The 25,933-nt window shown below is 38.3% G+C and overlaps 2 protein-coding genes across 3 annotated transcripts; both read right to left on the reverse strand.

Moving 5' to 3' along the window:
* Positions 1-345: 345 nt before the first annotated feature.
* Mocs2B (Molybdenum cofactor synthesis 2B) lies at positions 346-18,573 on the reverse strand. Of its 2 annotated transcripts, none has more exons than XM_076177923.1 (10): positions 18,332-18,573; positions 16,148-16,399; positions 14,696-14,892; positions 7,502-7,674; positions 5,654-5,816; positions 4,479-4,550; positions 2,243-2,311; positions 1,563-1,711; positions 894-950; positions 346-666 (listed from the first exon to the last, which is right to left on the reverse strand). In XM_076177923.1, exons 2-10 carry the CDS (start codon positions 16,387-16,389, stop codon positions 586-588), a joined length of 1,203 nt encoding a protein of 400 aa, XP_076034038.1. In that variant the 5' UTR covers positions 16,390-16,399; positions 18,332-18,573; the 3' UTR covers positions 346-585. The 2 variants fall into 2 exon arrangements, with proteins under 2 accessions (XP_076034038.1, XP_076034039.1); XM_076177924.1 differs by lacking the exon at positions 18,332-18,573 and adding an exon at positions 16,591-16,722.
* Positions 18,291-25,739, reverse strand: Mocs2A (Molybdenum cofactor synthesis 2A). Its single transcript, XM_076178392.1, has 3 exons — positions 25,631-25,739; positions 19,874-19,976; positions 18,291-18,609 (listed from the first exon to the last, which is right to left on the reverse strand). The coding sequence occupies exons 1-3, from the start codon at positions 25,644-25,646 to the stop codon at positions 18,291-18,293; spliced, it is 438 nt and encodes a 145-aa protein (XP_076034507.1). The 5' UTR covers positions 25,647-25,739.
* Between the last annotated feature and the right edge of the window lie 194 nt (positions 25,740-25,933).

Below are 25,933 nucleotides of genomic sequence, written 5' to 3' on the forward strand. Positions count from 1 at the left end.
ATAATCATTCCACTCTATTCCTAGGAGCAAAGACATTATTCCATATTCCAATGGGTTGTAATTAAAGAAACTGAACAAGTGAAAGATAACATGTCTGGGCATGTCAATATGTGTGCCTTTCAAAGTGAAATGTTTTCATATCCTATGATTTGACTCCATGTCCAGCTTTTTTAAATGTATATACTTGATCTGATTTGGTTTAGTGTGATGAACTCCCCCCTATCAGAAGGCTAGGATGGTGTCCCTTACAGAGGACATTGTAGCATGTAATTTAACAAACCATGCCCTTAGTTTGACTTGTCCGTTACTTATTACTTAATGTATATGTGAACAAAAACATAGGAAATCCCACATAGATTTATTTGATCTTGATATTTTCCATACATTTGGTAAGTTATAAAAATATAATTTATTTCTAGTTTGCATATATGATAATGGCCAATCAAACTGTAAATGTGTTTATATTACAATGATAAAACTTCAATAATTGGAGTAGTGTTATATACCACTTAAACTGTAAAAATTGTAAACCTTATGTTTTTCTCCTCATGAATCCTTCATATAGATTAATGTAATGGGGAAACTTTATGAGTAGAGTTTGAGCTGTTTATTTTTAAGTTTCTCCTTTAGTTCAAATATCCTTGCATCCAAGTCTTCAAGTTTCATCTGAAAATTTTAACCAAATTTAGAACATGACCGACTGTCAAAATTGTATTTACGTAATGAGAAAAGTTATTATTATGGACTGATGAAATATTTCAGAACATGCAACCTCAATATAAGTTGATAAGTACATGTGACAGACCTTGAACTAAAAGTACTGTTGACAAGTTAGGTACTACAAAATGATTTGCCTATCTTTGAAATAATAAACAGAGAAATAGCATACATACATCGTCTTCATTAATCTTGATATCTGGCTTCACAAACCTCTTGACATACTGTGGGACCTGTGAATACAAAACTCTTAAGTGACGTACTCACACTCCTGATAAGCATCCTCATGTACCCACTCATGCCTCATGTAGGCATCATCGTACCAAAGTATTAAAATATTCTGGAGAAAGTTCCTCCTAAAAATAACAATTCTCCTTCTAAATCTTTGATAATTCATAGTGCTAAATACAACTTAAACTTTAGTCAAACTTACATACATATACCAATGGCTTTTTCCCCCTTACAAGGGGGGTAGCCAAAGAGAAGGGCATAAATCCATTCCCACCCATTTCATCTCCACATACTCCACTCCCATTCACCATCCCTACATCCCCCTTTTCTCAACTCCTCCTGGATGACGGGTCATTCTCACATCTTGCCCACTGCCCTGGGTCAGAAGCAATGCAGCAAGACACAGCACATCGACAGCAAGGCCGCTTCATTTAATCAGTGACCCCATTCTCCATTCCCTCATGCAGAAAAAGAAAAGATTTGGAATCTTTTTGGGCTGCATTAAAATATTATTCACATGTACTCCCTCACCCCCCACCCACTCCCTTCCATGCATCACAGCATCATCCATACACAACCATTCTCCACTCACCCCTCTCTTCTGTCAAACTTACTTTGCAATTAAAGTATTCCGGAGAGAGTCCTTCTAAAAATAATATTCTTCCTTCTAAAGCCTTTATTCGAGCATAAATATCTTTGGGTAGAGGACCGTTAGGCTTTATCTGCAAATGGGTTTCCATGTTCTGTAGTCGTTCTTCTACCCCTGCCAAAGAAGTAACAACAGTTTACATGAACCTGAGTAATTATAATATTAATCCAATGTAGTGTGTTACTGTATTAAGAATTTTATACAGAGTACAAATTAGGGTAGTGGGTGAGATGCAGGGATGACCCATCATCCAGGAGGAGCTAAGAGAAGAGGGAGGGTGGTGATTGGGAGTGAAGTGTGTGGGGATGGAATGGGTGGGAGTGGATTTTATGCCTTTGTTTTTTGGCTTATCTCCCTTGTAAGGGGGAAATAGCCATTAGTATATGTATGTATGTATGTATGTACAAATTAGATTTTGTTCTAGGTATTCATACAATTCTATTCAGAAGAATGGTGAACCCTGGATACCAAGGTTTTTTTTTACTAACTTTAATCTAGGTTCTTTAACTTCAATCATATAAAGTTGTTTAATATTAGTATCAACTATGTAAAATATGTTGTACTGCTAGAGGTTACAGCATAAATATAACACTCTACTCCAGAAGAAATACAATTGGAGAAGAAGAGTGCATTAAGAAACCTTACCTTCAGCAATTTGTGTATCCTTTTCTTCTTTTATTTCTGACTCTATTGAAGGTTCCATCTTAGGTTGCACTGAGGAGCAAGAGGTTACATTTGTATCACCTGGCAAATTTCATATCAACAAAATCATAACAAACTGAGTCAGAATTCATGCAGCACATCAAGATGACAAAAATACTCATAATCTTCTAATTCTAATAAACATTAGATAAATCCATGAAAGATAAATATAGACTCTACTTGTATACACTTTGCACCCTGATCTATCTACATACCATGGGCTTTTTCCCCTTTACAAGGGAGGGATCCACATCAAAAGGGCAAGCACCCACTTCCACCCATTCCACTCCCATGCATCACCCCTTTCCCCTCCTCTCATCTTAGCTCCTCATGGATGATGAGTCATCCCTGTATCCTGCCCACTGCCCTGGGTCAAAAGCAATGCAGCAAGACACAGCACATCCACAGCAAGGATGCTTCATTTAATTGGCGACCCCCCTCTCCATCCCCTCATGTAGAAAAAAGAAGGGGAGAAAGCTCTTCAAGCTGCATCAAAATATCATTCATACATAACACTCCCTGTCCCCCCATCCTTGCATTATAGTATTGTCTATACACAGCCATTCTCCACTCACCCCTATCTCAGGCCTTCTCCATTCCTTGCTCAACAGACATTACCCTTTAGCTCAATGCCTCTTTCGCCCCATCCATCCATCTCATCCACAGTTGTCCCCTCAAGTTCACTCTCTCCACCTCTGCCTTCCACACCTTTAACTAATTTTTCTTCACTCATTCTTTCAGTGTGTCCAAACCATCTCAGTGCTCTTTCATTGAATAGCCACAGTGACATTACACATCCCTGTCTCATTCACCTTAAAGATCAACTTTCAAAACCATCATAAAAGTTCTTCACTACCTTCAAATTTCTTCCTCTAACTCTATACCATCTCAGTCTCCCATACTCCTTTCTTATCTATTTTATCATACAGCTCTAGACCCACAAAACCACATTGCAATCACTTCCCGTTCTTACAACTTTTCTCAAGAATGCTTTCCTTTTCAAAAACCATCTTATATCATGTCATTTCTCTCATTACATTCAGGATCAAAATTCTGCCATACACTTTACCTGGGATGCTCAAAAGGTTAACATATCTAAAGTTTTTAGACTCAAGCTTGCAAACTTTCCACTTATGAATTGGTACTACTGAATGCTTTATTTCAATCCTTGGGAACCTTTCACTCATACGCATGATATCAGGCTGGAAAGCACCAACTTGCAGTCCCTTGAGGGTCAATACTAGTTCCTGTAATGTTCCTTATCTATATAAATGATATGATGGAAGGTACAATAAACTATGCTATGTTCACAAAGTCATGAGAAGACTGAGAAATGAAGAGGAGTGTCTGTTATTGGAAAATTTTCTTCCTTGAATGACTTCTGGGCCAATCCACTGGCTGTTGCTGACTTACTGAGAGCCATGGCTATCCTGCATGACAGATTTGGGGCAACAAATTGATTGACTGATTGGCTGTTTCATTATATGGCAACCCCCTTCCTCATACAATAATAAAATATATAATACAGAGCAGATAAGGACATCTCTTCAGGCAGTGTAACTTCTTTATCCATTTACAACCATTATCCATTCACTTCAACACACAAATACTCTCTTCTCTTCCTCCAAAACCACCAAATACTAGCCTCCAGAAACATATTCATAATCACATCACTCACTGCTCCATTAACTCACTAAAAGACAACACATTGCTGCATGCCAGACTCCCTGATATCCATCCCTCTGAATCCTCTCTCCCAGACTGCAATGCGGCCACCACCCAGCCCTTCTAAGCTACCAGAAGAGACTGGATGACTGCATTGTGGACAAATGCCCAGGAGGTGACACTTCACCCCATACTATTCAACACGTCATGGTAGACTGCTTTATACACAATCATGCATGCAAACAACACAACATACACTCCATAAAGGATTTGTAGGAAAAACCCCGTTTCGGCCATGGCATTCCTTCTGCTTTCCACATTATTTTTGCAAGTCTTTCCTCATTTATTCTTTCCATAAGCCAAAACAACCTTAGGTGTTCTTGATTTACCCTACTTGACAACTCTTTTTCCAGCCCCTTCTGTCTTGCCATATTTCTCACTCTATCCATCCTTATAAGATCTACCATACTTCTTAAACCACAAAAAACAAAGCTGGAAAGGACAAAAAGGTTACCTGGGTTGCTGTTTATTGATCCTGGGTCAACACCAAGGGTTTGTGGTCCCCATTCATTCACAACCTTTGTTACTTGTAAAAAAGAAGAGGGGGAAACAAGTTAGGATATATAAGAAAATCATCATACAAAATCTAAATTAGTTTATATACTATAGGCTAATACTGTTAAATTTTCAATTTCACATTACTGCCTTCCTTAAAGGATGAGAGAATATGTGGTATGTAATATGGTAGTGAAACATGCATGAATGAAAACTAATATACATGTTTCTTACATGAAACTGAATATTTGTGCTTTGGTAATATATCTGTACACAATACATATACCATGAATGAGGATTGTTAAAGCAGTTGCAATTCAAATGTAAATACAATTGTTCAAACTGTGGCAGCCTATTAACCCCCTTCAATACAATGACAACTACATAGGCATCATGAAGAGTAAGTGCCTATACAAGGATGCTGGCATCAGCTTCTTGATTATATTTATTTTGTAGTTGTAGCTGAGCGACCCCCATGTTCTGTGGACTGGCCTCATCATATCTTTTGTGGTTATTGACATTCAGAGTGAAATAAAATGAGTAATACAGCTGAAACTTTATAATACGAGTATTGTGATGGGTCATCATGCATCAGTATTGAAGGGGTAATAATGCCATGAGGAAATATATAACCTGGATGTGGAGAAATACGAAAACGGGTCACAACGCGCATAGCTCCCGTCCCGTAAAATACAACTAGGTGAATAAATACCAATTCTGACAGAATGACACTATTCAGATAATCAACTTACTGTAGGAGAGAGGCCAAACGCTGAGTATGGGATCCAATGTATTTTATGTTTCGCCCAGCAGGGCTTCTTTAGAAATAACAGTGGACAAACATCTGTCTCCTTATATACCCGAGCTTGCGGGGAGAAACGAACATGAAACTGGTGTAAACACAATTTGCGTAAATTGCTTGTTACTTTATTAAAATTGCTAAAGATTTACTTATTGTAAAAAAAATCCATTGTTTTGATTTATATCAAGGAGTCAGATGTTTGTCCACTATGTTATTTCTGAAGAAGCCCTGCTAGGCGAAACGTTAAATACATTGGATCCCATACTCTGCGTTTGGTCTCTCTCCCACAGTGCTGTTGCAGTCATTGCTGCTTTTACTCACAATCAACTTACGTTTAAGGTGGCTGTTGGATCCCTTTGAACGAACAAGGATGGCAGTAGTTCTCGCACAGCTGGCCGAGTTATTCACACCATTGTAAAAGCAAAATTCTTGCACGTTGGTTACATCGAGTTCCTCTCTCTTACGCTGTTGGAAGGCTGTTATACGACGCTTTATCTACAAAAAACGACCAAGACTAAACAGTGTCAACCTCAGAAATACATCTACATACAGAATTCTTACAATATTCATTCCTATTTTTTTGCACTATCCCATGCTCAACAGACATACCATGTACATCCTAGACTCCTTTCACCTCACCTGTCTATTTCTTTCCCTATCCCAGAGGATAAAGTGACATGGTTAAAGAGATGATGAAAAGACTCAAACATCCTGATCCAACTAACACAGGAATATGCATCAGGGGTATGGTTCCCATACAGAGTGAAGGATATAGGCAAGATTGAAGGTACAAAGGACAGTAATCATACTGGCTCCTGGCCTGGCAGATAAACTATACAAGGAGAGATTAAAAGTACTGGATCTGCCAAAGCTGAAAGATCAAAGAGAATGAGGTGATATGATTACAGTATTCAGGTCTCTATAGGGGGATAGACTACATTGACAAAAAAGAGAATTCTTGATTAGGAATGAGAGTGCTTTAAGTAATGATGATGATGATGATATGGTTTAACGTCACAAACTCCTCCAATTGGAAGGCTGAGACAGTGCCCCACAAAGAGGGCTTTGTAGTGTGGAATTTAATGAACCATACCCTTGGTTCAACTTCACCGGTGGCAGGATTCGAACCGCCATCCCATCGACCTTTGCTGCAAGTAACGACGCCCTAACCCGCTCAGCCAGTGAGGTAATGACAACAAATCAAGAAAGAATACATGTCTAAAGGATGTGAAGAAATAGCTTCCAAACAGATGTATGAACACTTGGAGTACCTAAGTAGGTGATACAGTCCAAGCTATAATGATACTTGAATTCAAATCTAAATACAGTAAGTCCTCGTTATACGGTACACATGCGTTCCTGAAAACCTTACCGCAAATTGAAATTACCGTATACTGAACCCATCATAATATGTAATAATAGGATATGGCAGACGTACCTTCTCCCTGCTCTTTCCTCTTCAAAATATCTAGCGGATACCGTATCTGTGAATTTTTCTTACCGTAAATAGAAACGAGGGTAGTAATTACCAATTACTCTAACTGTGAATTTACCGGATACAGAATTACCGTACAAGGAGGACTCACTGTATGATCATTGGAAACTAAGGATGTAGCCTAAATTGGAACTATGCACGGATTAGAAGCACATGCACATATATATATATATAAATACATACATATACCAAAAGCTTTTTCCCCCTACATGGGGGGTAGCCAAAAAGAAAAAGGCATAGAAACCACTCCCACCCATTCCATTTCCTATATATTCCGCTCCCCTCCACCCTCCTCCCTCCCTCTTATCTCGGTACAGATTAGAGGCAAGGTATGATTAATTGGAGAATATGGGACAGAACCGTACAAGTGTTGTTCCTTTACTGTATACCACAATTAGGCAAATACATACACAATATATATTCATCTTATCAACCACATTAACTTTTTCCAATTTAATTCCTTGCAAACACAGTCAAGACTAACAGGAGCTCAATTGAAGCATATTTGGTAATTGATACACTGTCAGGCTGTGGGCTTGAACCCAGTTATGTAAGATATGGACAAGTTTATATATAAACATATACACACACACACATATTACATATATATATATAAATATATATATATATATATACAGACACACACACACACACACACACATAAGCAAAATTAATTCTACCTCACCTCCTCATTAGATGCAGTTATCTGTACTACCCTTCGGTCCACTTCTGGTGGTATTTCATTTACATCTTTTTTGAGTGAAGCCTCTTCACAGATTTGTTCATTTGGTGCCTCTTCTCCATCAATTTTTATTTTTTTTGCACACTCTTCTTCATCTTCCTCCATATCATGCTTTCCTAGTTGAAAAAGTAAACTAATCAGCACCCCATATTTGCTGTTTCTGCATGTTGACTTTATTGGATATAAGAGGGTACAAGAGGATATAAGATATATGCTTTCATGAGGTTGATAAAACAAATAAATTGGGTATATCTTTATTAGCCATGTTGCAACCATTTGTTTTAACAACATAATATATATATATATATATATATTATATATATATATATATATATATATATATATATATATATATATACATATATATATCCTTGTTTCACTTACCTATGCAGAAAACTGGCAAAGAATTTAAATTCCATATTTCTAAATTGTATGTTTGACAAGTTTTAAACAAAATGTAAATTTTCATAATTATCTAAAAGAATATTACAGTTCTCTTCATATATATACAACAACCACTGCTATGGGTTTATTAAATTAACAAATATGGCGAGGCAGAGTGGAGGAGGATGAGAAGTCACGTCGATCATGGTGGAAGGCGGAGAGCTTCGGTGGGTATTTAAGGTGTGAATTGTTTTAAGGTATATGTACTCTGAAGAAGTCCTGGTAGGGACGAAACGTCAGAATAAATCCCTAACGGTTCCCTGTGTTTATCTCACCACCCATCCGCCTTACATACTTCGACCCATCCACTCATATACAGTATATATATATACATATATTCTTTTTTTTTAAGTGGGAAGAAGGAGAAGGGTGGAGGGGAGTGGAATATATAGGAAATGGAATGGGTGGGAGTGGTTTCTATGCCTTTTTCTTTTTGGCTACCCCCTGTGTAGGGGAAAAAGCCTTTTGTATATGTATGTATGTATATATATATATATACATACATATATTATTTATCTATCTATATACCAAGGGCCTTTTCCCCCTTATATGGGAGGTAGCCAACCAAGCTTATCTACCTATTCCAATCCCACTGTTTTGGGGTGCCTCTTAACTAGAGCCACACATCATTTATCAAGTTAAGAGTATCTCTACTAGATGGATGATGTTATTTTGCACTATGACCATCTCTCCTTTATGCTGTCCCATTGAAACTGTCCTTTACCACTTCTCTGAGCGTACCTTTTCTTTTCCCCTATGTCTACAGTGGTAGGAGAAAAGAATTCTGCCACCATACTCCCATGCGAGTCATAAAAGGTGACAAAGCATGACAGAGTGATGGGACTAGGTATCCTGCTCGCTGTACACTGGTCCTACAAGAAGTTAAAGCATAAGAGAGTTTGGGAGATTTCCAATGAGAACCCTAAAATTTGGGTCATATGTATATATATATATATATATATATATATATATATATATATATATATATATATACACACACATACCAAAGGCTTTTCCCCCTTACAAGGGAGGTAGCCAAAAAACAAAGGCATAAAAACCACTCCCACCCATTCCATCCCTAACATACTCCACTCCCCTCCACCCTCTTATCTTGGCACCTCCTGGATGATGGGTCATCCCTGCATCTTGCCCACTGCCCTGGGTCAGAAGCAGTGTTGCAAGACACAGCAACACAGCTTCATTAAATCGGTGACCCCCCCTCTCCGTCCCATCAAGCAGAAAAGGAGAAAATGGTGAGAAATCCCTTTGGGCTGTGTCAATTTATTTCTCACGCACACTCCCTCACCTCCACCCACTCCCCCTCATGCATTACAGCATCATCCATGCACAACCATTCTCCATTCACCCCTATTTTCTGTCCTCTCCCATCCTTCCTCAGCAGACATTCCCTTCTTTCCCAATGCCCCTTTTACCCCATCCATTCATCTCATCCTAGGTTAACCCCTCATGTTCACTCCTTCCACACCTCTTTTACTAGTCTTTCTTCACTCATTCTTTCCATGTGTCCAAACCATCCCAATACTCTTTCATCAACCCTATCTCCTAACTCCATTTTTCACCCCCATTCTCCTCATTTCCTCGTTTCTCACTCTATCCTTATGATACTCTCAAGCACCTCATCTCAAACACATTCAAACGCCTCCTCTTTTATGTTCCATGTATGAGGAAGATGGGCAGAATATCTTAGGGAGATGCTAAAGGTGAAGGATTGGGAGGGAAAGGTAGTTCCAGTGGGAAGCAAATATTCACCACCTCTTTGATGAGAGGGAAGAAAAGATAGTGGATGGGGGTAGGTACTTGCCTTTTGACTGGCTACCTGCCTTGTAAAGGGGAAAAAGCCCATGGTATATTGATTGGTGGACATGGTTATAAACTGAACAAATTTAGATTTAAAAAGGAAATAGGCAAGAATTGGTTTACTAATAGGGTGGTCGACAAATGGAATAAACTTAGTAACCATGTAGTAAGCACTGAAACTATCAGTTGTTTTAAGAAATGATTAGACAACTTTATGGATGGGGATGACAGGTGGTGATGGATACGGAGCTGCCTAGTGTAGGCCTAATGATCTCTTGCAGTCTCCTTCATTCTTATGCTCTTATGTTCTTCTTATGACATGATGACATCACAGCCTTCTGCTTCTCACTGCAAGCAACTAACTGATGCTCAATGTTTGCTTGGCTGTGGTAGTGACAGATTGTTTGAATGCTTCCTCCTGACCTCAGCCCCCTCTACTTGATGTTGTTGTTCCCTAGACTGTCTGTCCGAGCACTCCCTTCTCCCCAAGGAATGCCACAGCCGAAACGGAGTTTTCCCACAAATCCTTTATGGAGTGTATGTTGTGTTGTTTGCATGCATAATTGTGTATAACCCAGTCTTCTATTATGTGTTGAATAGTAAGGGGTAAAGTGTTACATCCTGGGCATTTGTCCACAATGTAGTCATCCAGTCTCTTCTGGTAGCTTAGCACTTGTTATGTTTGTAGCCTTACTATCAACAAGGTGAAGAAATTACTATCAGAAGCTACTTCCTACATTATTGTTTTAAAGTATGCAGGAGAGCAAACTAGAGAAGTTGCCAATCAACTTAAAAGTTACTGGATGTGCTGTGAGATGATATAATGCAAGGCTGTGAGAGGGAGGGTGTGATGCCACATCAACCCAGAAAAAGTGGTCTGGTAGGTCTCGTAAGACTTCTAGGTGTGCTGACAACATAATGAGACACCTACACTGGTTTCCTTGCATTTCAGCTCATAAAATTAAGGAAATCATCACTAGTTTGTTTAGTTTAATGTTTGTACATACTGTTAGTCAATGCATCTGTGAGTTTGGCTACTCTAGTAACTACTTCAGTAAGCTAAAGATAAATGTGGATAAAAGTAAGGTGATGAGATGTACAAGGGGTGAAAGTGGCAGTAGACTGGAAGTGAGCATTAAGGGAGAGCAACTGGAGGAAGTGGATAGTTTTAGATACTTGGGTGCAAATGTGGCAGGAAAAGGTGGAGTGAAGGTGGAGGTAGAATGTAGATTGAGAGAAGCGAGTAAATGCCTTGGTGGATTAAAAAGTGTAATGAGGAATAGACATTTGGGAATGGATGCTAAGAGGAGACTGTATGAAGGAGTGATTGTGCCAACAGCACTGTATGGAGCAGAAACATGGAACATAAGAGAAGAAGAGAGAAGGAGTTTGAATGTGTTTGAGATGAGGTGTCTGAGAAGTATGATGGGGGTTACTAGGCTAGATAGAGTGAGAAATGAGGAGGTGAGGAGGAGAACAGGGGTGGAAAGGGAGTTGGGAGATAGGGCTGATAAAAGAGTATTGGGATGGTTTGGACACATGGAAAGAATGAGTGAAGAAAGACTAGTAAAAGAGGTATGGAAGGCAGATGTGGAGGGAGTGAACATGAGGGGACGTCCTAGGATGAGGTGGATGGATGGGGTGAAGGGGGCTTTGGAGAAGAGGGGAATGTCTGTTGAGGAAGGACGGGAGAAGACAGAAGACAGGGGTGAATGGAGAATGGTTGTGTATGGATGATGATGTGATGCATGAGGTGGAATGGGTGGGGGGATGGGGGATGAGGTAGTATGTGTGAGCAAAATTTGACGCAGCCTGAAGGGATTTCTCCCCGTCTTCTCCTTTTATGCATGGGGGGACAGAGAGGGGGGGTTGCTGATTTAATGAAGTGGCCTTGCTGTGGATGTGCTGTGTCTTGCAACACTGCTTCTGACCCAGGGCAGTGGACAAGGTGCAGGGATGACCCGTCATCCAGGAGGTGCTAAGATAAGAGGGAGGGTGGAGGGGTGTGGAGTGTGTTCAGGGATGGAATGGGTGGGAATGATTTTATGCCTTTTCCTTTTTGGCTACCTCCCTTGTAAGGGGGAAAAAGCCTTGGTATATGTATGTATGTATGTAGTAACTGCCCCGAGAAGAAACCAATTCTCACCCATGTACAGAGGGCTTGTTAAGTTGCTTTTGCAGAGAAATATCTCGGGTGGAGGCTGACTGGCTGGAGGTGCTTTGGTCCAAAAAATTGATTTTCAAAGTGACTGGGGGGAGAGGTGGCCATGTTTACCAAAGGCAAAACAATGACCAACTGGACCCAGACTGTGTTGTACCATGAAACCCTCCCATTCTCTTATGGTATTGAGTCATTTCTCAGGTAAGGGTCTGGGGAAACTTGGACTGTTGCTTGCTAATATCAAAGTGACTCAATATGCATATTACAAGCTGCTGAATTACCATCTAGAGTTGTTTGAGTTAACAGGTGCACACCTGTTTCAAGAAGATGGTGCCACACTGCCAAATCTTTTATAAACTGGCATAAGGATTATGTTGTACCTTCCATAGAGGACTGACCTGGTAAAAGTCCAGGTTTAAACCCCAAACCATCCTAAAACTCTTTCATCAACCCTATCTGCCATCTCCTTTTCCACTCCCGCTCTCCTCCTCATTTCTCACTCTGTCCAACCTTGTAACCCCTACCATACTTCAGATATTTCATTTCAAATACATTTAAACTTTTTCTCTCTGCTTTTCTTAAATTCCAAGTCTCTGTTCCATACAGAAATGTCAACACAATCACCCTTCCATATAATCTCCTTTGCATCCATCCCCAGACACCTATTTCTCATGGCATTTTTAATCCCCCAAGGCATTCACTTGCTTCTCTCAATCTACAATTTACCTCTACCTCCACTCCTTTCCCTGCCATATGACCTCAAATACCCAAAACTATCAACCTCTTCCAGCCTCTCTCCTTTAAAGCTTACTTTCAACTCTCTGCCATCCTCTCCCCATGTGCCCTTCATCACCTTATTTTCACCCACATTTACCTTCAATTTTCTCCTATTACATACATTCCCAATCTCCGTCACTAACTGCCTTAATCACCACCTCTGACCCTGCCATAAACACAGTGTCATCACCAATCAACAACTGGCTCACCTCCTACTTTTCTCCATTTTCTTTACCATCTGCAGTTCCCTGCTAATTATCGTTGCATTCAACTCCTGCACCACCACAACCCCAAGTACATGAAGTGTACTTCAAAATAATAATGAAAGTAATGACCTATCTCTATACCATGACAGAAAGAATTATCGGTGGAAGATCAGTAGGAAGACCCAGAAGAAGATGGATGGATAACATCAGACAAGTCCTACGAAGTGCCGGGATGGAGAATACGGAATAATGGATGGCAAGTGCCCAAGACCGACGACAATTGAGGTAGATAGTATCGGCAGTAAGGGGTCAGCAAACAGCCCAAACACCAACAGAGTAAAAGAGTATCTCTATACTATGGGCTTCTTCCACCTTATAGGGGAGGTAGCCAAATCAAAGGCACATATCCACTCCTACCATTTCACTTCCATCCACCACTCTTATGATGACGATAATTTAACAAAATTAAATAAATACCTACACCAAGAAATCCTTACCTTCTTTTGAGGGAATATTATTCAATTTCATAGTCAAGGCAAAATAAAGGAAAACAAAATAAATAAATTACAGATTTTAAACAGTGATATATTATGAAAAACAAGAAAACTATTCTAGATTCATATATTTAACCACTGAACATGCTTACAGCATACCGAGAGGAAAATTACAATAATTGAGCTACCTTGATTGTAAGTACAAAGAATAGTTACAAATACATGCACTTTTAATTACAGTTAAACCTTAACATTCATGGAGGTTAGGGGGGACACAAATCCCCACAATTGTTAAAAAACTGTGAATAATTGCCACTCCCCTTAAGAAAAAAAAAAAAAAAACCTGGACCCCTATTTACATATACAGTGAGTATAACTAAAGAAAACACACTATGTGCATTCTTTAAAGCATTTTATTTGTGACAATATATATATATATATATATATATATAGAAAATAGGTGGTGGTGGTATCTTGGATAGTAGGTGAGTACAGTTGCCCCATTGCCTATCATCTCTTCCAGCTTCCCTCCCCACTCACCACTTCCCATTGCACGTCCTATTCACGGCTGTCAATAATAACAACTGTTACTGACATCACCATCTTCCAGCAATCTGGGGCTACTCCAGGTGAATTAGCTGGTTTCTTGAGGGACATCACAAGAGATATGCAGGGCAGAGATCTTGGTACACACACACAAGATGCAAAAACTAGGATGGTCACAGCACAAGTGAGGGAGAGTGGCAGTGGTGCAGGCAGCGCAAGCTGACTCAACCCGTAAATAACAGTTTATCATTTGCTGATGTTAGTGACTTTACCCAAGAACAATCAAATCTTTCACCCGATCATATTCATGGCTCTACCCCCGAATAATCCAGTCTGTATGTACTGAACCCATAAATGCTAAGGATTGACTGTATAACAATAGTACTGGATAAAGCAAGAAAACTACTGGATAAAGCAACAAAATAAGGAAATAAAATTAAGCTGGGCTAAAATTGCTAGTGCTGCTAAAGACAATCTAAAGACTCAAGATGATATAGAGTATCACCATCACTGGAATGAATAACAGTGATAATTTTAATTTCTTACTGAGTATTCCTGTGTACACTGGCCAAAAATTTTGTGAAAATTGTACGAAATGTGATCATCAATTTGAGGTTTGGTTTATGGGCACCATACGACTAAGTCAAGCATCAATAAACTATACTAGCTACATTTTAAATACATCACTTGCTTTTCTTTTCTGTCCACTTGCATTCCTTGTTTTTCTTCCAATCACCACTCCCATCATCATAGACTTCACGTTTCCAGATGGGTACACTTGCTTTTAAAGCATCAATCATGAAAGAAACAGCATCCAAAGACTCACGTCGATGTTCAGAACTTACAGCAATGACGACACTTGCTTCTTGAACTGGAACTAATCCAAGCCTAGAAATACACACAAGAATAAGAAAGAAAGAAAGAAAAAAGAAAGAAAAAAAAAACAACAACATATGATCCTTATCTAAAACTAACATTGATAAATTATCTTTTACATATATACACATACAATCAAGTTATTGCCACAGGTCCCTTGCAGGAGACTTATGGCTCTCAGATAACAGGCACCAAACAGACATGCCCATAAGTCACTCAGGGAAGATAGTTTGTCTAGGGCAGCGTTTCTCAATCAGGGTTCCCCAGAACCCTAAGGTTCCGCAAAAGGTCCCTAAGGGTTCCGTGAGAACAAGTGAGAAAAGCTTATGCACTTTTGATTTTTTATCCAATTTCATGCATGTAATATAACTAAACACACACGACATATTCTTGGCTATTGTAATATAGACATCGTCACATCTAACCTATTATCACAATGAAAATAAAATGAGAAAGATATGGTATGTGTTTTATTATTTTTTTTTTTGTGCAGGGGTTCCTTGAGACATGCAATTTATTTGAAAGGTTATGCAAGGGTAAAAAGGTTGAGAAACACTGGTCTAGGGATTGTAAGTGGGGCATTGTGGGATGAAGTGTTCAGTGTCTTCTGTGTGGTGGTTGCACCTAAGGCAGTTTGATTCTGTGTCCAGGCCTATTCTGTATTGATGATGTTTTAATGCTGGATGGTATCCTAAACATAAATGTCTCGGTGTGGTTCTTTCTTTCCTTAGGAGGGACCTTTCGGATGGAAACGGCCTCAGGTGCATCCAAAACACAGAAGACACAGAACATCTCATACTACTAAGCCCCACAATATTCCCCAGACAGATACACAATATCTTTTCTCTAAGTGAATTACGGTCTTGCTCCAGGGGTGTTGCCAGTTTCCTGGAGGCTGCAAGTCTTCTGCAAGAGAAACCATGGGCAAAAGATTGAAGGATCCATTTATGTTTATTGTATGTTTCGTGCTTTTGTGTTGATGCATTTGTAGTTGTGAGTGTTATTATACACTGGTTGCAGCTCTAGTGCATTGTGTATTGATTAGTTGATAAATTACCAGTAATCATTCTTATCAGATATGATATCAGGTTTAAATTTAAGGAAAAAATTGGCACCGAGTTTTGATATTGAATTAGGAGTGAGATTTTGACACACATGCAATGAATACTTGATTAATATGGTATATACTGGAACAATGAAATGGCTGACAATGCTAAAACTTATTACACAAAACATATCGAAGTAGTCAACTGTCAAAAACACTAACCGATGGTATATAGCAATGTTCTTGAGGTCCCACTTTTCCCTTGCCTTGGAACAAAGCTTCTTCATCTCTTTTTCTGCCATTTCATTATAAGATTCATATTCCAAGCGTTCCACTTTCTTGCCATCAAAATTATCACGTGTTGTGCCGACAAAGAGACTGACAGCACCACATCCTGGATCCGAAACTTCAGAGCTTATTTTGCCCACATCAAGGACATCATTTGTTAATTTCAAATAATCCATCTTGTTTATCCTGTTGGAAAAAAAAAAAAAATAAAAATATATATATATAAACATACACACACATATATTCACCCTGTTCAGTAGCTTCACTGATTTTCTAATGTTCCACACAACATCCTGTAGGTTTTATAATTATTTTTATGAATTGAAGGAATATTCTAGGCATTAGTAAAACTACAGTTTGGGATCAATAATGGGTACCTGCAAGTTGTGGTCCTGTCAGATAAATATCAAAAAGAATAATTTTCCTGCTGCTAGACTTCAAATTTCATCAACACCCTCACCTATACCCTGGGTTTCAGATTAGAGGTTGACATTGTTTCTGGATCAGACTCAAGATATCTATCACCATCAATCGTATTTTGTCGACAACTTATGACTCCCTTCTCCTTTTACTAAAAGCCAGTGAGACAGAAGCAGTCCCATACTAATACAACACAAATTGGTCCAATATTTCTTCTCAGTGTGATCCATGGGAAGGCCTGAGGACTACTGCCATTCACCATGGAGATGCAAATTTACAATAAATTAAATTCAGGAAAACAATTATTACCCTATGGTCTATGAAAGTTAGAGGGGAGAGGATTTTCTTTTCCTTTGCCTTGCTACCTTGTTTTGTAAGTAATGACATTCTATCCATCTGTGTATCTATATGCCAAAAAACTTCTTCCCCCTTATAAGGGAGATAGCATACACCCATCCCCACCCATCATGCATTTGTTTCCCTTCTATCTTAGCTCCTCGTGGATGAAGAGCCATCCCTACCCCATGCACGGGTCAGAGGCAATGCAGCAAGAGAGCACATCTACAGCAAGGCCCAACAGCTGATGTTGGTTTACCCCCACTTAATTTACATGGCAACCCTCCCTCTTCCTTCCCTCATGTGAAGACTGAGAAAACAAAGAGAAATCCTTTTGGAATGTGTTGATTTTATCACCCATTTATAACCATTTTCCATTCACACCTATCCCTTGCCTCCTCCCTTCTCTGCTCAACAGATATTTTACTCAAAGCCCTTTTCACCCCATCCATCTCTGCCTTCCACCCTCCTTCCTCACTTATTTATTCCACATGCCCAATCTCCTCCTCACCTCCTCATGTCTCACTCTATCCATCCTCATAACCCCCACTAAACTTCTCATGCACTTTATTTCAAATACTTTTAAATTTCTCTTGTCTACCTCCTAATTCCAAGTCTCTGCCACATAGTGCTGAAGTATAATTACCTTTACATACAATTTTCTTTTTGCATCCATTCCAGATATCTACTTAATGTGACATCCTTCATTCCCCACAAGACATATACTTGCTTTCCTTATTTTACAATTCACATCCAACCCCACTCCTCCATTTTTGGGGTAACATGTGACCTTAAATACTTGAAAATATCCACTTCTTCTTGCCTCTCTTTTAAAATTTCAACCACTGCCACACTCACCCCTTGTACATTTCAATACCTTAATTTTACTCACATTTACTTTCAACTTCCTCTTTTTAGCCTGACTGTTGTTACTAAAAGAAAATAGCATGCAAGCTAAAAAGAAAAGTAAAATACAATCTTATGTACTTTTATAACAAGTTGATACTTTGAGGTTCATTACCGGTAGTTGAAAACCTGCAGCCACTTGATGACAATAGTCCATAGATCTTTCCATGAAGAAATATTGGACTGACTTCTGTACTGCATTAGTGTGAGACTGTTTCTACATTGCCAGTTTATAGTAGAAGAGGAACAGTTGATGGATACAATTAAATACTCTTATCCAGTTGTGGGAAACCCTCCCTGACAACACAGCAGTGAAAATCATTTCTATTTACCAGTCAAATCCATTGGACCTAGAAATTTTGTTCTACATAATGCACGATAATTTAGTTTAGAAGGATCTTTGGGCCTCATAGAATTAACATGTTCTTAATATATCAAATACGGAAATGAACAAACCTCCGCTGATTGGGGGTATAATGGCCAATTCATCACCACTTCTCACAGATAATGGTTGGTTCCTCTCGCAATACTCTTGGTTTAATGAGAGGATAATGGTATCTTGAATTCTAATAATATCCTCAAATTTTTTTGTCACTATCTGCAAAACCTCTTCGAATGTAGTACTGCAGGGAAGAGTTAGTGTATCTTCTCCAGTACCAGCTAATTCCCTTGCTGCAGCAAAGAAAAGTAGTCGTACTTCACACATTCCTTCACTCATTGCATGTGGATGATACCTGTATTAACCGTAAAAATCAAAAGTCACAAACTACAAATGAAATATTTTTTCATCTGGTCTCACTAATTTTCTTAGTTATATATAATCATTCTAGCTTGAAGACAAATCCTTACATACTCCACTTACTTAACACCAGTAACAATACTTTCAAGAAGAAAAAAGGAAACAAATTACATAATATATATGTATTTACAGTACATAATTGTAATATACAGGAAAGAAGTTATGCTTGTGGAGCCCCACATCCTACTCTCCAATTTATCATACCCACCAACAAATTCATGTATGGTTCTAACTTGTCTTATGTTCTTAATTTCTAATTATATTTAGATTTGAATACATCTATTGTTCCAGCTTGGAATATATCTCCTATGCTATTTCAAGTATTTATACATCAATATGGAAAAATGTGCTTCTTCACATCCTTTAGACATGTCTTTCTTAATTTGTTCTCATGACCTCTTAAAGCCCTAATTAAGAGATCTCTGTCAGTGTAGTCTATCATCTACCCCCTTTAGTGACCTGATTCTTGTACTGTAATCATATCACCTCTTTATCCCCTTTAGTGACCTGATTCTTGTACTGTAATCATATCACCTCTTTATCTTTATGTATGTAAGTTGATAGACCTGGTGCTTCCAGTCTCTCCTCGTATGTTTCATCTGTCAGGCTGGGAACCCGTTTGGGTGCTACTCTTTGTATACTCTAGTGCACTGGTGGCACAATCAGTAGCATGCTGGTCTCACATTTGCTTAGTTGTGGGTTCAAATCCTTTCCAGCTTCCCAGTAGTGATTGTTATTGGTCCCAACAGTTGAAGTACATAAGCCACAGCTATGCACCTCCTGCAATGGGCTCCTCACCTTTGTAGTTCTGAAGATCTTCAATTATTCTATTAAGGCATTTCTCATCGTCTCTTAAGGAATATAAAAGTTCTCCGAATCTTCAGGTCATGGATCCAAATGATGGAAAAATCAATGAATAAACTTACTGACAGGACATATTGTAACTTCTAGTTACATTTTCAACTAAATACAAATGGCTGACAAGAGTATGCATAGAAAGGTCACTGGGGGAAACTGGAGCTAATACCATTCCATGTGTAGCCAAATTATATATGGCACTCTGTGTGGTGCCTTAGTGGGTGAATATTTCTAAGTCTATATTCAAAGGGAGAATCAATCACCACTCTGGTTATCAATTGAGTGTGATAAGTCTTTAATACAGAGAGCTGCTAGTAGGGAAAGACTGTGGGCATCATCACCGTGGTTGCTCTTGTTGGCGGGATTCTGTGTTCTTGGAGATAATGGTGGCAATGACAACTACTTGCCTCTCAAAACACCTCACTTGCCACTTCCAAGTAGGATCTATTAGAAACCAATGGAAGGTTTGACCATTGATGTTTACTGCATTTTTTATTATTATTAATGATTGTCTAGAGTCAGTTATGAAGTTACAGTGCTGGACATGTCCACCATGACCCAGCAGAGCAGGATTGCAAGACAAGGATGTCATCAGACCAAGTGAACTACTGGTGAACACCCAATTTCCTGCCCGTAAAATGGCATACCAAAACTGATGGGTCACCAACTGGTCTCTAAACTAGGCAGAGAAAATCACATTGCTTAATATTAGAGTACTCAGTGAAAACACTCACTACTATTAGGATGACAGAAGTCATACATAAAATACCAATTTTCAAGAATCCTATACTTGAGATACCTATACAACAGCAGTAAGAACTTGTAGTTATTCTATACATCATGAATCTTGATTATGTCCTTTAACTATTCCTTATGAGTTGAGAGCCCAAAATCTATTGACAACTGTTACATATCAAGACATACTCACCAACAGTTCAACAAAGTGTAGCTCAAAGCTGAGAGTACTTTACATGGTGATGCAGTGAGTTGTAGTGAGTGCTACATGACTCAAAGACTAAGCCCAAGCTTAGCTTGTTTATGTAAGCATGACAAAGCACTTTACACAAATCAAAGTGTCACTACATACTGAGGTTCCCTGATGTTTGAGTAAAAATAAAAAACACATACACAAAATTGATTGACACAAGTCTTTTTTAAAACCTGATTGAAAAAAAATTCAAACAAAATAATAAAGATTAGATTTCATAGGAGAAAATACAAATAATCACGTTGTCATAATTATCAAAAAAATTAGTAATATATTGCTATTCACCTATAATAAATAGGTATCAAATCATTACTACTTCATTTGCTGACATGAATGTTCATTGTCTTCTGTGTGGTTCTTTGAGGCAATTTTATTCTGTGGATGGCCTTATTCTGTGTTGATAGTATCTTAAAGCTGGATGGTGTCCTGAACACTGATTTTTTTTTTTTTTTGTGGAGTGGGGCTGATACCTATTTATTTGATTTGATTTTTTGGGGGGAGGTTAACAAGTATGGTGGTCTGTCTTGAAGAGCTTGTTTAATAATGTGGGTGTGAGTGTGTTTCTATATGGATGTATTGTATAGTATGAAAAGTAGTTTATGGTATATGTTTGAACAGTAACCTGCTGTTTTTTTCATGTTCAGCTGGTGACACTTATCCGGTATAAAGAGGTGAGTGAAGGGTTCTAGCACTCTGTACTTATCACTCTTCTATAACATTCTATGAGGAGGATTTTGCTTTCTGTGTGCATGTGTCCTATTAAGGTGTCTGGTCTATCCTGTTACCATTCTCAATACTTTATTTCAACAACTGTTTTGAAGCCATGGTGTAGAAGAATAGTCACAAGTGGTTCTTATGAATTGTTTTAGGACATTAATTAGAGTTATTTTCTGAGCCATTGCTTTTAGTTTGTATATTTAGGATTGCATGTTCACAGCAGCCATTTTGTAGTTCTTTGAGTGAGCTGTATTTGGCAAAAGATCCTCTAAGAGATGCACTTCGAACTTTGAGAATAAATCAATTTTTGGCCAAGATGTGATGTTTTTCCTTCCTTAAAAAAAAGTCAAATTTATCCATAACACCCAGTATCTATGTGTATAGCCAATGTGCCAATGCCTCCGAGGTTACGGTATGCATACCAACAGTCACTGAAAATGGACACTGGCCTGACAAAATGGCAATGCTATTGCTGTATCTCTGTTTGGTAGTGGATTTGTTTTTAGCTATCTTTTATATTGATTTCTACCAAGAAAAACATTGATGCATTAAACTTTACAAAAAACAATATCTAATTTTCTATTGCCATGTTGTGTAGGTGTGCATTTCTAAAAAAAAAAAATATAGGGTATATATTTTAGAAGTGCACACCTACATGATATAGCATTAGAAATCAATTACAGAAAACAGTGCTAAAAGCTATGCACAAACCAACAAAGTTGCGTTGACCCCTTTAACTGTCATCTTTGTTTTGATAGATTCAGAGGTCAGAGGCTACAACGATAACCCTAATGACATCTAGAATTACAGGTACTGCATCACTAGATGCAGTTTTGGTTAGGTTAGAATAGACGAATTTATCATCCTTTAATTTCTTCAACCTAAGCATCTACCAAAACAATGGTGGCATCTCAAGCAATTGAAGCAGCTACATTTGTTTGTGTACAGCTTTTAGCAACTTTTCCTGTTCTTGATTCCTGCCAGTAACAAGCTAAACTCACATAAATACATAATTAACCCACATCAGCCCCCCTCCCCCTCAATGCCAACCATTCAACTTACTAACAAACCACATACTAGCAAGCACTCTGAAAGCGCATCACCCAATTTGGCATAAAACACATTTTGCAACCCAAAGAGAAAGCTACACACTAGAACTTCCCAACCTAATATATTCCACCAGCAATCCCATCTGGTTAAATTCTGAATACTTAATAATAATCAGACTGTTTTTATACACTAAGTTACACAGACAATCTATGCAGGGGGGACCAGAAACAGTCATGAGTAATACTAATCAGTACACATATCATACATAACCATTATGATAGATTTGCTAATGCTAATAAAATGTTCATAACATACGATTGAGACCAAAATTTGAGCATCAAGATATTAAAAGAACATTGCTTTATGCATCAGGAACAACAGAATAGTACTAAAAGGTACCAAAACAGTATGCATACCAGATCAGTGTACCACTATTAGTGATATACATTATTCTACTGCTGTAGCAGCAAGTGTAGGACAATAAAGGGGGGTCCATCCCAGGGCATGAGCAAATATCTCACCTCCATGAGATCCTACAAACCCCTGCACCTGATATAGTCTTCTGTGGTGACTTTAATTTCCCATTCATCAGATGGCCTGAAGGCATCATGGCAGGAGCCTTTCAAACTGACAAATTACAAGCAAAGGAACTCCTGTGTTTCACTAACTCCATGTTTCTGACACAGGTTATTAACAAACGAACAAGAGGGAACAATATCCTAGACCTGTTCTTTGTAAACAATAGAGATGTTGTGACTAACTTTCCAACTGATAAAACCATCTTTTTGGATCCCAGTCTCATAATGATAACCACTAATTACAGAAAACCAGCCTCCCCCAATGATGAAGCTATACCATCTGTGAGCAACCCATTTTCCAAATTTAATTTCTTCAGTAGCAACATCAATTGGGATGAGGTAAACTTCACACTGAGCAACAAAAACTAGTCCTAATGCATGACATAAGCCACTCTGTGGACAGCTTGTTTGTCATCCTTTGAGGATGACATCACCCTCAGTCATGGAATCAATGAGGCTGACATCCTGGAATTGCAGGCCAACCTTGACAAAGTCTCAGAGTGGGCTGAAATCAACAACATGCAGTTAAATGAGGACAAATTTGAAATCCTGCGATGTGGCCCCAACTTCAACCTAAACAGATCCACCACATTACACACTAGGGGAGGCAAAACTATATCCTCGAATCCTGTGATCAAGTGCCTAGGAATTCACCTCAATAAAGATGCCTCCTACAAACACCACATCTACACTCCTACTAGTAAAGCCAGGCAAATAGCTGGATGGGTTCTTGGGACTTTCAAGTCAAGGGAAGAACATTTAATGTTGACATTTTGGAAGGCCCTCACGTAGCCAATACTTGACTATTGTAGTCAACTCTGGTCACCAGACAAAAAGGGAGACCTACAAGAACTAGAGTGTGTCCAAAGACACATCACCAGGAAAATCTCAGGTATGCAAGACCTGAATTATTGGGATCACTTGAAAAAACTAGGCCTGTATTCACAGCAAAAAAGATGAGAGATATCGGGCCATATATGTATAGAAGGCACTGGAGAAACAGGTGGCTGACCCCAACTACACTGTCTCTGCATGAGACACAGAACAGCAGAAATGGTCACATGTGCGAGAAGAAATCATTACCTACATCTGCTCCAGGAAGAATCAAGACCCTTTTGGCCTCCAGTTTTACTTACAATGGCTCCAGAATTTTCAACACACTCCCAAAACATGTTAGGGAGATCAAGAACTGCCCTGTCATCAAGTTCAAGATACATCTATACAAATTTTTGAAGATACTGCCTGATGAGCCTCCTGTACCTAAGTACACAGCTCACTGCAGGGCAGCCTCAAACTCCATTCCAGCCCAGACTGACTTACAAAAAGAAGACTCTTGGGCTAGAGGTATCAATGGACCACCATAGCTATGAGGAAGATCCTCTAGTAATTAATTTCTACTAAATAAACTAACCTCTGGTTTCTACTAAATAAACTAACCTCTAGTTTCTACTAAATAAACTAACCTCTAGTTTCTACTAAATAAACTAACCTCTAGTTTCTACTAAATAAACTAACCTCTAGTTTCTACTAAATAAACTAACCTCTAGTTTCTACTAAATAAACTAACCTCTAGTTTCTACTAAATAAACTAACTTCTAGTTTCTACTAAATAAACTAACCTCTAGTTTCTACTAAATAAACTAACCTCTAGTTTCTACTAAATAAACTAACCTCTAGTTTCTACTAAATAAACTAACCTCTAGTTTCTACTAAATAAACTAACCTCTAGTTTCTACTAAATAAACTAACCTCTAGTTTCTACTAAATAAACTAACCTCTAGTTTCTACTAAATAAACTAACCTCTAGTTTCTACTAAATAAACTAACCTCTAGTTTCTACTAAATAAACTAACCTCTAGTTTCTACTAAATAAACTAACCTCTAGTTTCTACTAAATAAACTAACCTCTAGTTTCTACTAAATAAACTAACCTCTAGTTTCTACTAAATAAACTAACCTCTAGTTTCTACTAAATAAACTAACCTCTAGTTTCTACTAAATAAACTAACCTCTAGTTTCTACTAAATAAACTAAGTAAGTAAAGGTTGTAGGCCATCAACAATATCAACATGTAGTTAGAGTGAATACTACATGGCAGCTTGGTCCAATTATCTTGTTGCCTGGTACCCTGATTCACCAGACTAGTACTATGATGATCAGATCATAACTGTTCTCAGACCATATTTGAAACATATACCAAACTATGACAAGCAAAACAAAGGTGGAAACCAGTTTTGAGCATCAAACATGGTTATATTATGTTAAACCTTTGAAGGACAAAAAGGTAAGATCAGGACAGATATGAATGAATGCAGATTTGGTTGGTATTACTCATGGAGTCTTGTACCCTACACTAGGCTTGTAGTACATAAAGTCAAGGCTGTTCTCGGTCCATAGCTGAGACATGATGATGATATATCCTTGAGTTTTTTCTTGAAAGTAACCTGTTACCTTGCTATCTGATCTGACTACTTACAGTCTTACTAGAGTCGAGACATAGGTAGTTTCATAATTGAGCACCTGTGAAGTGAAAGCTGTTCTTTGTGAATGAACATGAGTTACAATAAAAGCCCTTGACTGTTCCGGGTTCGGTTCTCAGCAGATAACGTAACATTACAATTCGCATATGAAGGAGCAGAATAGAATTATGAACGACATTCACATTGTTACAATTGTAATACATTATACAATTAATCTTAACTGTCATTCTACAAAAAAGGCCACAACTCTATTTCATGGCACGAAAAAGACTTAGGTCAACATACCGTGTTTTTTGTGCATAACTTGCCGCTAATGAGATACATCTAACTTATCCTACTTCTCTAAACTGGCACTAGCTTGCAACCCTGGGCCTTGGCCCTGTCCCGTGTTTATATCGCAATCAGCTGATGAACCAGTGTCCTACACATGGTTAATGTAAATTTATGTTTATTCTAATATCAATCAATAGATTATAAAATATATCTTTATTATACAGTATAAAATATTTTTATTTTTATTTTATTTATGACAGAATTAATTTTAGAACCAATGTATCAGTTCAGTTCGATCCATTTGTTTACACTCAA

This window comes from Oratosquilla oratoria, chromosome 41, assembly GCF_046742065.1.
Source record: "Oratosquilla oratoria isolate Oo_2021 chromosome 41, ASM4674206v1, whole genome shotgun sequence".
NCBI lineage: Eukaryota > Metazoa > Arthropoda > Malacostraca > Stomatopoda > Squillidae > Oratosquilla > Oratosquilla oratoria.